This window comes from Carettochelys insculpta, chromosome 3 (genome assembly GCF_033958435.1).
Source record: "Carettochelys insculpta isolate YL-2023 chromosome 3, ASM3395843v1, whole genome shotgun sequence".
NCBI classification, from domain to species: domain Eukaryota; kingdom Metazoa; phylum Chordata; order Testudines; family Carettochelyidae; genus Carettochelys; species Carettochelys insculpta.
Window position 1 is genome coordinate 195,278,226 of NC_134139.1, and position 12,435 is coordinate 195,290,660.

The following is a 12,435-nucleotide window of genomic DNA, read 5'->3' on the forward strand; positions in this document are numbered from 1 at the left end:
TTTTATATTACTTTTCAGTAATATCATTCAGTTCACCAGAGGTTCTCCATTTAACAATACAATGGAAATGAGTCAAACTGTAAAGCCTTCTCTACATTATTGTTTGCAGAAACTAGATTAAGTCATTGCATTTTCTATAAGCCACACATTTGCTGGGAATTCCCATCAATATAAAGATGCTGTTCAGCTATCACAGTCTATAATTCAACACAACACCACGGTATGGCAATTCTGACTATGGAGTCGCATGCAGTTCTTGGAGCCTTTAATTGTGGTTCCTCTTAGAGCCACACACAGGGAGTACTGCCTGCCTGCTCTGTGCATGTGCCCCAACACTTGGTGGGAGAAACGCATGGTGGCAGCAGCTCTGGGGGCAGCTCAGGCTGCTCCCATTGCCACAAGGATGGATCAAGCTGCTCCAGGGGCTCTGGCAGCCCCAGCGGCTCGGGCCACTCTGATGGCTCTGGTGGCCCAGGCTGCTCCAGTGGGGCCCAGCAGCTCCAATGGCCACAGCTCAGGTCACTCCAGCAGCAGCAGCCCCAGCAGCTCCAGCTCGGACTGCTCTGGTGGCAGCAGTCCCAACCGTCCCAGCTCAGGACACTCCAGTGGCAGCAGTACTGGGGGCTCTGGTGAGTTGCTGGCATTGATTTAGAATGGGAGGCTGGGAGTGCCTGGCTCTGAGGGTGGGGGAGAGCAATTATTTGTGGGGAGGGGATGGAGCCTGGCTCTGGGGGAGGTGAAGACATTTGTTTATGGCAAATATGGAAGGAGGACAACCACACATGTGGTAATCTTTGAATTTTTATTGGACACCACTGGTCAATGTTTAGCAGGAGAGGAACCCTAACTGGGTCGGTCTTCCAGGGTTCAATTTCACCTACCCAGTGGAGATGCATGAAATCAAGCTATCAGGGCTCAACAGTTGACCCAATACTCCTCATTATTGCAAGGAATAAGGGAAGTCAACAGGAGAGTTTCTCCCTTCAACCTCCCTCTGTGAGGATGGCCAGATAATTCAATTCTAGATATGTGGATTCCAGATACACAATTGTCATAGCTGGATTTGCGTATCTAGGATCTACTGTCAGGTCTAGTGTATACCTGGCCGTCAGAATGGAGGGAGGAAAAAAACCAAAATTATTCTTGATATAAATTATGTTATGTCCCAATGGCTACATCTACACTAGCCCAAAACTTCGAAATGGCCATTTCGAAGTTTACTAATGAAGCTCTGAAGTACATATTCAGCACCTCATTAGCATGCCATCGGCCGCAGCTCTTTGAAATTGCCGTGGCTCGCTGTCGCGCAGCTCGTCCAGATGGGGCTCCTTTTCGAAAGGATCCCACCAACTTCGAAAGCCCCTTATTCCTAACAGAGCTTCATTAGTAAACTTCCAAATGGTCATTTGCATGGCCATTTCAAAGTTTTGGGCTAGTGTAGACACGGCCAATATAACATTGAACTCCAGGCACGTGAATACTGCTAATATCATTGAAGTTACACACTTTAGTAAACATTTGGAAGATCAAGACCTTCACCTTAATTTTGTGATTGGAAATAGGAGGGAAAAAAATGTGATGTAACCACATTTTTGTGGGATTCTCTCAAATTATTTCTGTATTGCCATAGTTCTACTTGTGTTAAAAAAGCATAGCCCCATATCTCTCACATCTTGCCAACTTTTCTTTCACTATTGTTCTAGTTTCCCAAAATTAAATTCCTGACATAAGTAACTATAAGAACACTCTAGTCTAAATAATATGATGGACTACATGATAGATTATTACCTGTGTCCTCCAGGACTTCTTGCGTTTCTCCATCATCTGTTAATTCTAATTCTTTTACAAAGTTTGAAGGAAATAATCCTGATTTGCCATTTAGCATTCCACTCCACCAGCCTTCTTCTACCTGTAAACAAAGAGTTATTGCCCATATTAGTAATAAAGCAGAAGGGAAATAAACTCACTGATATTGCAGAACTATAGCTAAGAGTAGGAATACAAAATTTATATCACAAGTCACTGTATGAAGCTAACAAATACTTGGAAAAACTTCAACAAAATTAAAAAAAAAGAAAATTATGAAGGACAGAACGTCAGCAACATCTCAAGAAATGTGTTTTATTACTACTTTTTTCAGCAAAGCAATTAGTCTACAGCATAAGAGGGAACCCACATCACTTCCTCCTATTTTGAATGGCAAAAGATGCACAACTGAAAGTAATTATCAATGGACAGATTTTTTTTTTCTCTGTCATCCCCAAGTAGCATTCTAGAGACATGCTGACTCTCAATAATCAAGTAATCCACATGTAAAGGGAAGGAAAGATATTAAACTGGCTAAAAATAACAGATAAACATTTCACTATTTTGCCACTGGAAAAAAACAGTCCTGCTTAGGGTTCCCATGGTGAACCTTAATGACCCCTAATCTTTGTGTTAGTTATTTCACAACACTTCAAAATTCAGCTGAGGTATCATTAAACCATTAAGAAGACAGTATCTAAAGTAATTTAAAGGAGAAATAAAAAACAGTCTGATATGCCTAAGTGATAACGAAAACACAAGCAAACTGGCCCTTTCCAACATTGCATAAAATACATGCTACCACGATAATTTTAAACATTTTCCAGAACCACTATGTAAAATAAACAATCCACTCTTTTTAAATGACAGCAGTTCAACATACTCTAAAAGTTAGTTTATTATTGTTTTGCTGTGGTTTCAACATTTGTTTTGTATACAGAGGATAAAATGTGACAGGAAAAAATACTGGTAACTTGTTTACGTGGTCTGTTTTAGTCTCATGTTTCAGGTTTCTGTGCCTGATCCTGTGCATGTCTTTTTAAATAAAAGCTCATTTTCTTCATTTATGTGGAAAGATTTACTTCTTGAATGTAAAGATCATGACTGCCCATTGAAGGGCATGTTTTTATAGGCCAGGAACATCTTCTAACCAAAGACATCCTAGTTCTTAAATAAGAATGTCTGATGAGATGGTGCATATTTATTTACCTTACTATAACTTGAGGATTTCAAGATATATGATCGTTATCCATATTCCAATGAGGATAAACACAAGCTGCAGGCACCTCGAGTAGAAGAAACCTTGGTCTGCGCCATGTCCCCTTGCTCTCTTTATATTGCCAACCAAGGAGATCTTCCAGATCTTCCCTTATGACCATGAGTCCAGGAATGATTCAAAGAAGAGAGGAAGCACAACAAGTAGAATACAGATAGGGACGTCACAGCTTGAAAGACCTATGATTATTAAAAGTAATTAATTTGCTCTTTTGCATGGAGTACTAATCTCTATGTATATTCCACTGTGGGTGACGGATCAGCAGTACTTAAGTAGAAGGAGAGAGCAGAGAAGATACAGGAAAACAGCAGTTTAAAGGATCACCATTCCAAAGGATGCATCTGTACTGAACTAAAGCATGTCTTGCAAACATGGCAAGAACGCCACAGAAGTGCTTTGCAAAATGTCAAGTAGAGTTATCTCCTTAAGCAAAGGCATTAATGCTGCCTGGTCTCTTGTAGAATAAGCCTGCACCCAATGAAGCAGAGAGAACTGACAGACTGAGATATCACTTGAGATCCACTTAGAGATTCTTAGAAGATAGAGATTAACCTCAAACTCTTTTGGCAATAAACAATTAGGGATAATTTCTGAAGGGATTTGTCTTTTGCAGGTAAAAGACTAAGGGTATGTCTGCAGTACAGAAAGTAAGTCGATTGCAGATATGCAATTCTAGCTATGGCAACTGTATAGCTAGAATCAATGTAACTGCAATCGACCACCCTTACTCCTTGGAAGATGCGGGGAGCACACGGGTCCACTGCCAAATCGATTTTGCACCTCCCTACCACACACACGAAATCAAACCTCAGAAGATCAACCCTGAGCGGGCTGATCTTCTGGGGTAGTGTAGATATAGCCTAAGGCTTGTCATGCTTCAAGGGAATGACATCCTTTCTTTTTCAGATTCTGTGGTTTTGCTTAAAAAAAACACACAGGTAATTGAACTGATTGGTTCAGGTGAAACAAACTACTTTGGGGATGAACTTAGAATGAAAATGCAATGAGACCTGAAATGTGGTATAAGGCAGATCTGTCATCAGTGTTCTGAGCTTGACCACCCTTGGGCCTAAGGTGATGGCTCCAAGCAATAAAATATTCACAGGCAGGAAAGGTGTGGAATAGCCAGTGATTAGAATGGTGTCTTTGTCAGCACTGAAAAAACAAGATTTAAGTCCCACTCAGGAGTAGGTTTCCTTATTGGTGGACAAATTCTGAGCAAACTTTCCAGACACTGTTAGTTAGTGGGTAAGCAAAAAATGAGTAACCATGCGGAATTGGGTGGTATAAACTAGTTGCTAACAGGTGGACCCACAAAGAGTAGAGGAGGGAAAAAAAAACCAAAACTTTGAGGGAAAGATAGTCCAAAATAAGGGGAATACCTGCAGGTTCTGGGAACATACACGTCTGGCATCTAGAAAGAAATACATCCCATTTGGCTAAGACGTGGTCCAGGGTAGAAAATTTGGTCGGCATAACTATATTGCTCAAGTGGTCGTAAAATCCATACCTGTGAGTGTCACAGTTAAGCAAACTCAAGTTCCTATGGACTTATCCTACCCTTGGACTATAAGATGCATAGAAAGCTGGCTTGATGGTTGGGCCCAACAGGTAGTGGTCAATGGATCAATACATGGATGGCGGTCGGTTTCAAGCGAAGTGCCACAAGGCTCGGTTCTGGGGCTGCTGTTATTCAACGTCTTTATTAATGACCTGGATGAGGGACTGGATTGCTCCCTCAGCAAGTTTGTGGATGACGCAAAACTAGGGGGAGAGACAGATATGTTGAAGGGTAGAGAGAGAATCCAGAGTGACCTGGATAAATTTTAGGACTGGGCCAAAAGAAATCTGATGCGGTTCAACTACGAGAAGTGTACAGTCCTGCAACTGGGGTGGAAGAATCCCAAGCATTGTTACAGGCTCAGGACCGCCTGGCTTAGTAGCAGGACAGCAGAAAGGGACCTAGGGATTATGGGGGATGAAAGGCTGGATATGAGTAAACAGTGTGCCCTTGTAGCCAAGAAGGCTAATGGCATAAGAGGGGGCATTAGGAGGAGCATTTCGAGCAGATCTAGAGAAGTGTTCCCCTCTATTCGGCACTGGTGAGGCCACATCTGGAATATTATGTCCAGTTTTGGGCCCCCCCTGTATAAAAAGGATGTGGATTTGCTGGAGCAGGTTCAGCAGAGGGCAACAAAAATGATTAAGGGGCTGGAGCACAAGACCTACGAGGATAGGCTGAGAGATTTGCGTTTGTTTAGTTTACAGAAGAGAAGACTTAGGGGTGACTTAACAGCAGCCTTCAATTTACTGAAGGGGAGCTCTAAAGAGGAGGGTGAGAAACTGTTCTCAGAGGTGTCAGATGACAGAACAAGTAGTAATGGTCTGAAGTTGAAGAGGGAGAGGTCTAAGTTAGATATTAGGGAAAACTACTTCACCAGGAGGGTGGTGAAGCATTGGAATGCATTGCCCAGAGAGGTGGTGGATTACCTAGGTCAACAAAAGAAACCAGCATAGGAAAACATACACTGAAATGCTATTAGGTGGTATTCAACAACAGCAACAAAACACACTGGACTTTTGAAATTACATGAATGATTCTGGAAAGAAATTCAACTGCCAATTTGAATTCTGCCAGGTGAAAAAAATTCTGTTTGCTTTGATAAAATATGAAGTAGCTATGGACTTTGGTGTTAGCTAATCATAACTATTTTGCTGTTCAAGGTTCTGCCTTCTATTTCATATGATCTTTTTTGTTCTGAAATGAAATGCCCACATTTCAAAATTTCAACTCAATCATTGCATTTTGTAAATGATACATGAAACAGTTCACAAAACTGTTATATACAGTACAAATTTATTTTAAATAGGTATTATTTCTGACTATGTGGAACATTAGAAAAGCATTTTCCAAGGCAAAAAATATTTCACTAGATCATGAGAAAGAGACAGCCCTTTTCATTTATTCAGCTCCTTTCAGAATTTCATCTGAGATCCCTTACAAGAGGAGCTGTCCACAAATCCCAGAAAAGTTTGGAGGCACAAAAATGTTAACTCCACTCTTTACTTCCTGCTATGCTCCCCTCTTCCTTTCCTAGGTGACCACATAGCTGAGTAATGGGGTGGGTGACAACATCAACAGAATACTTTTCTTTCTTGCTTAAATTCCTGCCTCTGCCAGGTACAGAATTACTACTTAACCAGATGAGTAATTAAATCAAGTAGATGCTACAAGAACTATAGTCCTCAGAAGCTGAACCTTCCCTGTCCAAACATCTAACTTGTCAGCATATCTCCCAGACCTACTGAATCCACATAAATCGAGTCCCAATTATACAAGCTTTTATACATATATAACAATGATTTAGTTTTTTGGAATTCTAATCACCACACTTGCATGCAACAGGTTCAGTAGTGACCACAAGAGGGAGATGCCCTATTACTACATTCACTAAACTCCATCAGTACATAGTAGTTACTGGAGAAGTTGCCTGGAAACACTCAAACACAGCAACAGCTAATGGTTTTCAGGTTACCTAAATAGAGGAGAAACTGACCCAAGAAGCAGTTCATTCCCAACTTCAGTCAAAAAATCTAGTTGTGATGGGAATAAAACTTACAATTTTAAGCTTGAATACCGTTCAATATACTAATGTTATGTAATTTAAATCAAATGAACCACGGGCCACACATTTTTAAAATATCAGCTGTAAATGATAGATGAATGAGTCTGCTGTGCAAAGATGTTAGTATTTGTTATTTTGTAGGTCTCATACATGTGCTAGGTTTTTAACAGGTCATTAAAACCTTGACTAACAGCTGGATAAAGGGAATTTGATAGGGAAAGTTTTTATAGGGCAAAACTGAGGAAAAATTGTGCTGTGCTTTTGGCAAGTTGCTTTTTTTTTTTTTGGACTAAACCCATCTGTCTTCTCTTAAAGTAAACTCCTCAATGCAGGGAATGTTATGTGTATGTACACAACCTAGAGCAATAAGCTTCAACTATTGTTGGGAGCTGTAACTGTGGCTGCTGTAGAACATACATTATGTAGTAGTAGCAGTAGTAAATATAGCAGCCGGAGTACTACATATTACTACAAAGAAAGTCTTGGACAATTACTTTACCAGATCTAGTTAGGCTTAAATGGTAAGCAGTTTGTCAAGGGAATTATCTTTTTGTTTTGGGTTTATATGGAACCTAGCACAATGGGGTCATGGTACAAGACAAGGGCTCCTAAGTACAATGGTTATACAAATCAAATGATGATGAGCAGGGCGTAAGAAGCAGTAAGAAAAAGAAAAGATGAGGAAACAAAGGGCTTACACAGAAAGATTATACAGTCACTCAGGTCAGTCATATACATTTTAAATAGTAATGCTTTTTAAACTGAACTAATTACTGAAGTCCTTCTGACAGCCACTGGGAAGAAAGGTCTCCTCAAGGGATTCAATCTGGCATAGTTTACTTTTTCTGACACAGACCAGCATGTTCACAGAATTCTCTCTAGCCTCAGAGAGAAGGAAATTAAGTTATTGTCATTTATATAGCATCTTCTGTTACAAGATTTACCAAGGAACACTTGTCCCTCACTGAAATCAGCAGCCTGTAAGGTAAGACATGTTGGGCATGGTTTACATTTATGATGGTTTCCCGGCACTGTTCACATCCTGGTCTTACATGCAGTTTTGCATTAACTATCACCAATTCCCTCCTTTGTTGGCTTTATCCTAAATCACATTAGAATTATTACCAGGACTGCAGCTCTACAGAAACGTCCTGCTGCATGACTGGTGGAATGCAAATTACCAGCTACTCTAGAGTTTATCTAGATATTGAACTCCTGAGGATATCCAAAAATGAAAACTATCAAGGATATTATTAACATTAGTCCTTGCAATAGTCACAACATTCGCAGACATCTCCTCCCATTAGTTCAGATTCAGTAAGTCACTTGGAAACCTGATGAAGGACTGCAACAATGCCTGGAACTCTCTCAAACACACACACTACTACATACACCCCTGAAGGATGTTAGGAATGAAGACGATGAAGAATTGGGTAACTTGTTTAAATACTGTCTTTGATCTTTTATATTTGGTAAAGGCTGCTTAATTCATTTCCTGGCATGTGAAACCAAAAATTCAGATCTTAACATTAAAGGTTTGGGATGGCAATTTCTCAAACATTTTACCATTAATGTCAATGAAAACTGCCGGCTGAATGAGCAATAGTCTCTATTTCTGTTGACATAGACCTTACCAGTGTTTATATCTAAGCATTAACTATGCATTAAAAATATACTAAAGATTTGCCTAGAGGGGTAAAAGGCTACTTTTATATCGTGATTTTAGAAGTGATTGTTAAGCCACAAACTGTAAAGCCACTTGGTTCCATTTATTCAAAATTATTAAAACAAATATTACAGGTCAATGATACTTAACACTAAACATCTGAAATCATGAGTACTTCTCCGCACTCTGGGTATACAAGGCCCTCCCCATGCCCACAGCATCAGCTCCCGGACATACCTATCCGAATAACTGGAGACAGGTGAAACTGCTTATTTAAAATAAAAAATAAAATAAATTAAAATAAACTACTGGTTTCCACGAGGCTAATTATAAGCCGCCCATCCAAGCCTCCATATAATATAGTATCTGAGTGCCTACGGATTGCCTAAAAAAGAAAGTAAGATCGCCCTTCCCTCCTTCATAGTCTTTAGGAGAAACAACAAGAAAAGTATGCAGATCTGAGAAAGCTGAACTGGAGAATAAGTTTCACACCTAGCTCTGAAAATAGCTGCTTCTGTGGCCCTGCTTGCCTTTCCAGAGGTTCCATACTACCAATTCCTACAAAAGTTCCTTCTTCCACATTCACAAGCCACCTGACTACAAGTTGAAAGTATGACTGTTTGAGTAAAGCAGCTGTCTTGAGAGGATATGGCTGTGGTGTGAGCTTTGGGACAATGTCATGAAAGGGTTTCAATACCAGGACAATGCTCTCTAATTGTACTCTGCATTCAGTATGGCAATATAAAGAGAATGCAATGGTGTGGTATATCCATGATGATCTGTGTTACTAATCAAATGGCTACCAGAATTGATCTACTACACATCTGCTGGAACTTTGATTTGTTCCAAGTTCAATAATAAGAGAATACTTTGCAAGAAAAGGTAACCCTTGGTCCAGTAACGCAACTCTCATCCAAGCCTGGCTCTGAGAGAGAGAGCTCACAGGTGATCAGTCAAAAATAACATGAGTCCCTATAGTAGAACAACCTGCAAGCAAAGTATGTACAACCCAAAAAGAAATAGAAAATATTTTTAAGAAATTAATTTGTAACAGAACATGATTTACTATTGTAAATGTCATTCCCTGAATAGCTTAAGACACTAATTTTAATAAACACGAGGCCTTCGTTAATTTAACACTTCGCTATTCCTTTGACAGAAAACCTCTAAACCACACGTTTTAGAAACAGAAATTCTTACCTCTCTCACCACTTCTGCAACTCTTTAATCAAAAAAGGTTTCATTTGGGACAAACGTGAGGGGATTAGTTATGTAATACAACTTACCTCTTCATTAATGTCAATAACATCCCCCACCTTCAGCTCCAGTTCATCCTCGTTCTGTGGAATATACTCAAACAAGACTTTACACTGCCTCTTCTTTAACTCTGGTGGAAGGGACATTATAAAAACATAATTAAAGGGAAACTTCCTGGAATACTTGTATGCTTATTTTCCATATTCAACTCTTTCAAGGATCATATCTAAACAAGGCACCTCTAAATCATCCCAAGGAGCTACTACACTTCCTTGGATTCTAGTTTTCTAATTTTCCATTTACATGGTATACAACAAGCTAGCCCTGAGCTAGACAGACTTACACATATACTGACTGCTTTCATTTGTGAGCTTTACGCTCTGCCAATGAGAAAGGAGTAAACACACTGTACTACCAATTACCAGCCCACTGGTACAAAGCTTTATTGACATAAGTGAGTCACAGACTACCAGTTCAATTATTTTCAAGCTACCTCCTGTAAGACTGCAATAATCAAAGCAGCTGTCAGCTACCTTCTACGTAACAGCTTTGTTCTAACAGTAGGGAGTAATTCCAGTGCACATTTATTAATGTGAAATTTTATAAAGACAGAGTCTGGTGAATAACCATCCCTACAAAAATGTCAGATGATCAGCAGCGCAATGAAATGTTGACAGGCTTTGTTTGATATAAACATATATTCTTAGATATTAGTTCAGGATAATGATAATATTTGTTTTGCCTGAGCATTCAGAACCTGATAAAAAGGCACCTCTTTCATTAGACTCTGGAGAGTAAAAAAACATTTCCCAGATCCAGAATGTAAATCAGAATATGAAGCCTACCATTCAATCAATCAATATTAAGTGGCACAAAAGAAGGCAGGAAGAAAATGCAACACACTGATAGGATATTTCATAGACAAAAGATACAAGGTTATACAAATATTAAAGTCCAGGTGAGGTCATGGTAAGAAAAAGCTCAAGCAGCTTGCAGTAGCCCAAGAAGCCAAATCTGTACATGTCACAAGCAGAGTTCCTTGTAAACTGAGTCCTTTGGCAGCTACCTAGGAGAGATTCAGGTATTCCCAGCTGATTAGCAGAGTGCCCACAGCTACCCACAGTGGGCAGCCTGTGTTTCTATTGGTGAAGCACATCCACATGTCTTGATGCAAATAACTATTTTTTTCCATTTGTAGGTGGAATAAATTTTGAGGGAACACTGGTCACCAGGTTACTGTTTTCCAGAATAATACTGAAATGCCATTGCAGATGAGATGTCTTGATGGTTTCTTCTCTCTCACTAGATGCGGAACTTCTAGAAGAAATTTTGCATGTAATAGGCAGGTGGAAAACTTTCCATGACAATTTCCACCTTGAATGACTATTTTTATTCTGGGTGTATTAACAGAGGTACTGTACGTATGATACAGGAGGCAACTGTCTTTTTAAAAAAAAAAAAAAAGTATTGGTGATACCTCAGCTAGAGTACTGTGTCCAGGTTCAGGTATCACATTTAAAGAGCATGTGTACAAACTGAAGAGTGTAGCCAGGGAAGAGTAGATCCAGGGGAAACAAAAATAAGATGTTTAGAAAATCTGACCTATGAGAACGATTAAAAAAACTGAGCATGATTAGTCTAGAAAAAAAGACAACTAAGAGGGCATCCTTCAAAGATGTGAAGAGCTGTTATAAAGATGATCAGTTCTCTATATCCATTGAAATAGGACAAGTAGTAATAAGATTAATCAGTAGCAAAGGAGATTTAGACTATATATGGGGGGGAACCTTTCCCATTATAAGAGTAGTTAAATTCTGAAATAGGTCTGCGTTGGAGGGGGCCAGACTGTCCACTCGCCTCAGACCTGAACTGCCAGAGCTGCCCACTCAAGCCCTGCAGCGCTGGGGCCAGCCACCAGCCTGCCCACCAGCCACTGGAGCCAGCCGCCCACCCCAGCTGTGGCCAGCTGCCTAAGCCACCTGCCCAAGCCGCACACTGCCCCGGCCAGCCACCAGCCACCAGTCCGAACCACGTGAGCCCCACGTTGCTAGGGCCAGCCTCCCACCTACCCACCCAAGCCCCACACTGCTGGTGCCAACCATCCACTTGCTAGCCCAAGTCACCTGAGCCCTGCAATGCTGGGGCCAGCCACCCAAGCCCCATGAGTCCTGCAAGCCAGCTGGATGCCAGAGCTCAGCAAGCCCTGCAAGCTGCCCACCCAAACCCTTCCCCTCCCACAAAGCCAGGCACCACCAACCCTCTGTTCTTACTCCATTCCCACCCCCCTTACCTGAGCCAGGCACCCCAGCCCCCCATCTAACTACATCCTCCTCCTCCCACAAAACCCACACTCACTCTCTTAGCACATGGGTCTTTGCTGGCTGCCTGCTTTTTATAGTGGCTGCGCTGGGTCACCCATGTAAAGTGGCAGGGGCTGAAAAGCAAAGGGTGGGGGGAGTAATGGGGGAGGGGCTGGGTTGCCTCACCCCCCCCCAGAAATTCTGCATAACACCCCCGAGTTTGGGAAACCGTGATTTATTGCATCTATACTTGACACAAATAATCAACCCCTGCCAGACTGATTGCTGCCTGTCGACCTAGTGGATACTGAAGATGTGCCATGTGCACATCCACAGGATCCCAATTAGTTCTCTGTAGTTCTTCCTCTCAGACTGGGCTCTCCCAGATCTTTATGAGGCTCATGTGTTTATCAGGATACTATCTGCCCAATTAGTCCAATTCCCCGTGTCTGGGGCAGAACAGCTAATTATGTCACAAGTGGCACCCATTGAACAAGGCTCGCA

At 41.0% G+C, this 12,435-nt stretch overlaps 1 protein-coding gene across 2 annotated transcripts in view; it reads right to left on the minus strand.

Moving 5' to 3' along the window:
• Window positions 1-12,435, minus strand: part of CD2AP (CD2 associated protein) — a 137,537-nt gene that overhangs the window by 55,612 nt on the left and 69,490 nt on the right. For both annotated transcript variants that reach the window (XM_074991355.1, XM_074991356.1), the window contains exons 4-5: window positions 9,661-9,761; window positions 1,789-1,909 (exon numbers count right to left, since the gene is read on the minus strand). In XM_074991355.1, coding sequence (XP_074847456.1) covers window positions 1,789-1,909; window positions 9,661-9,761 — 222 coding nt within the window. The remainder of the gene's footprint in view (window positions 1-1,788; window positions 1,910-9,660; window positions 9,762-12,435) is intronic.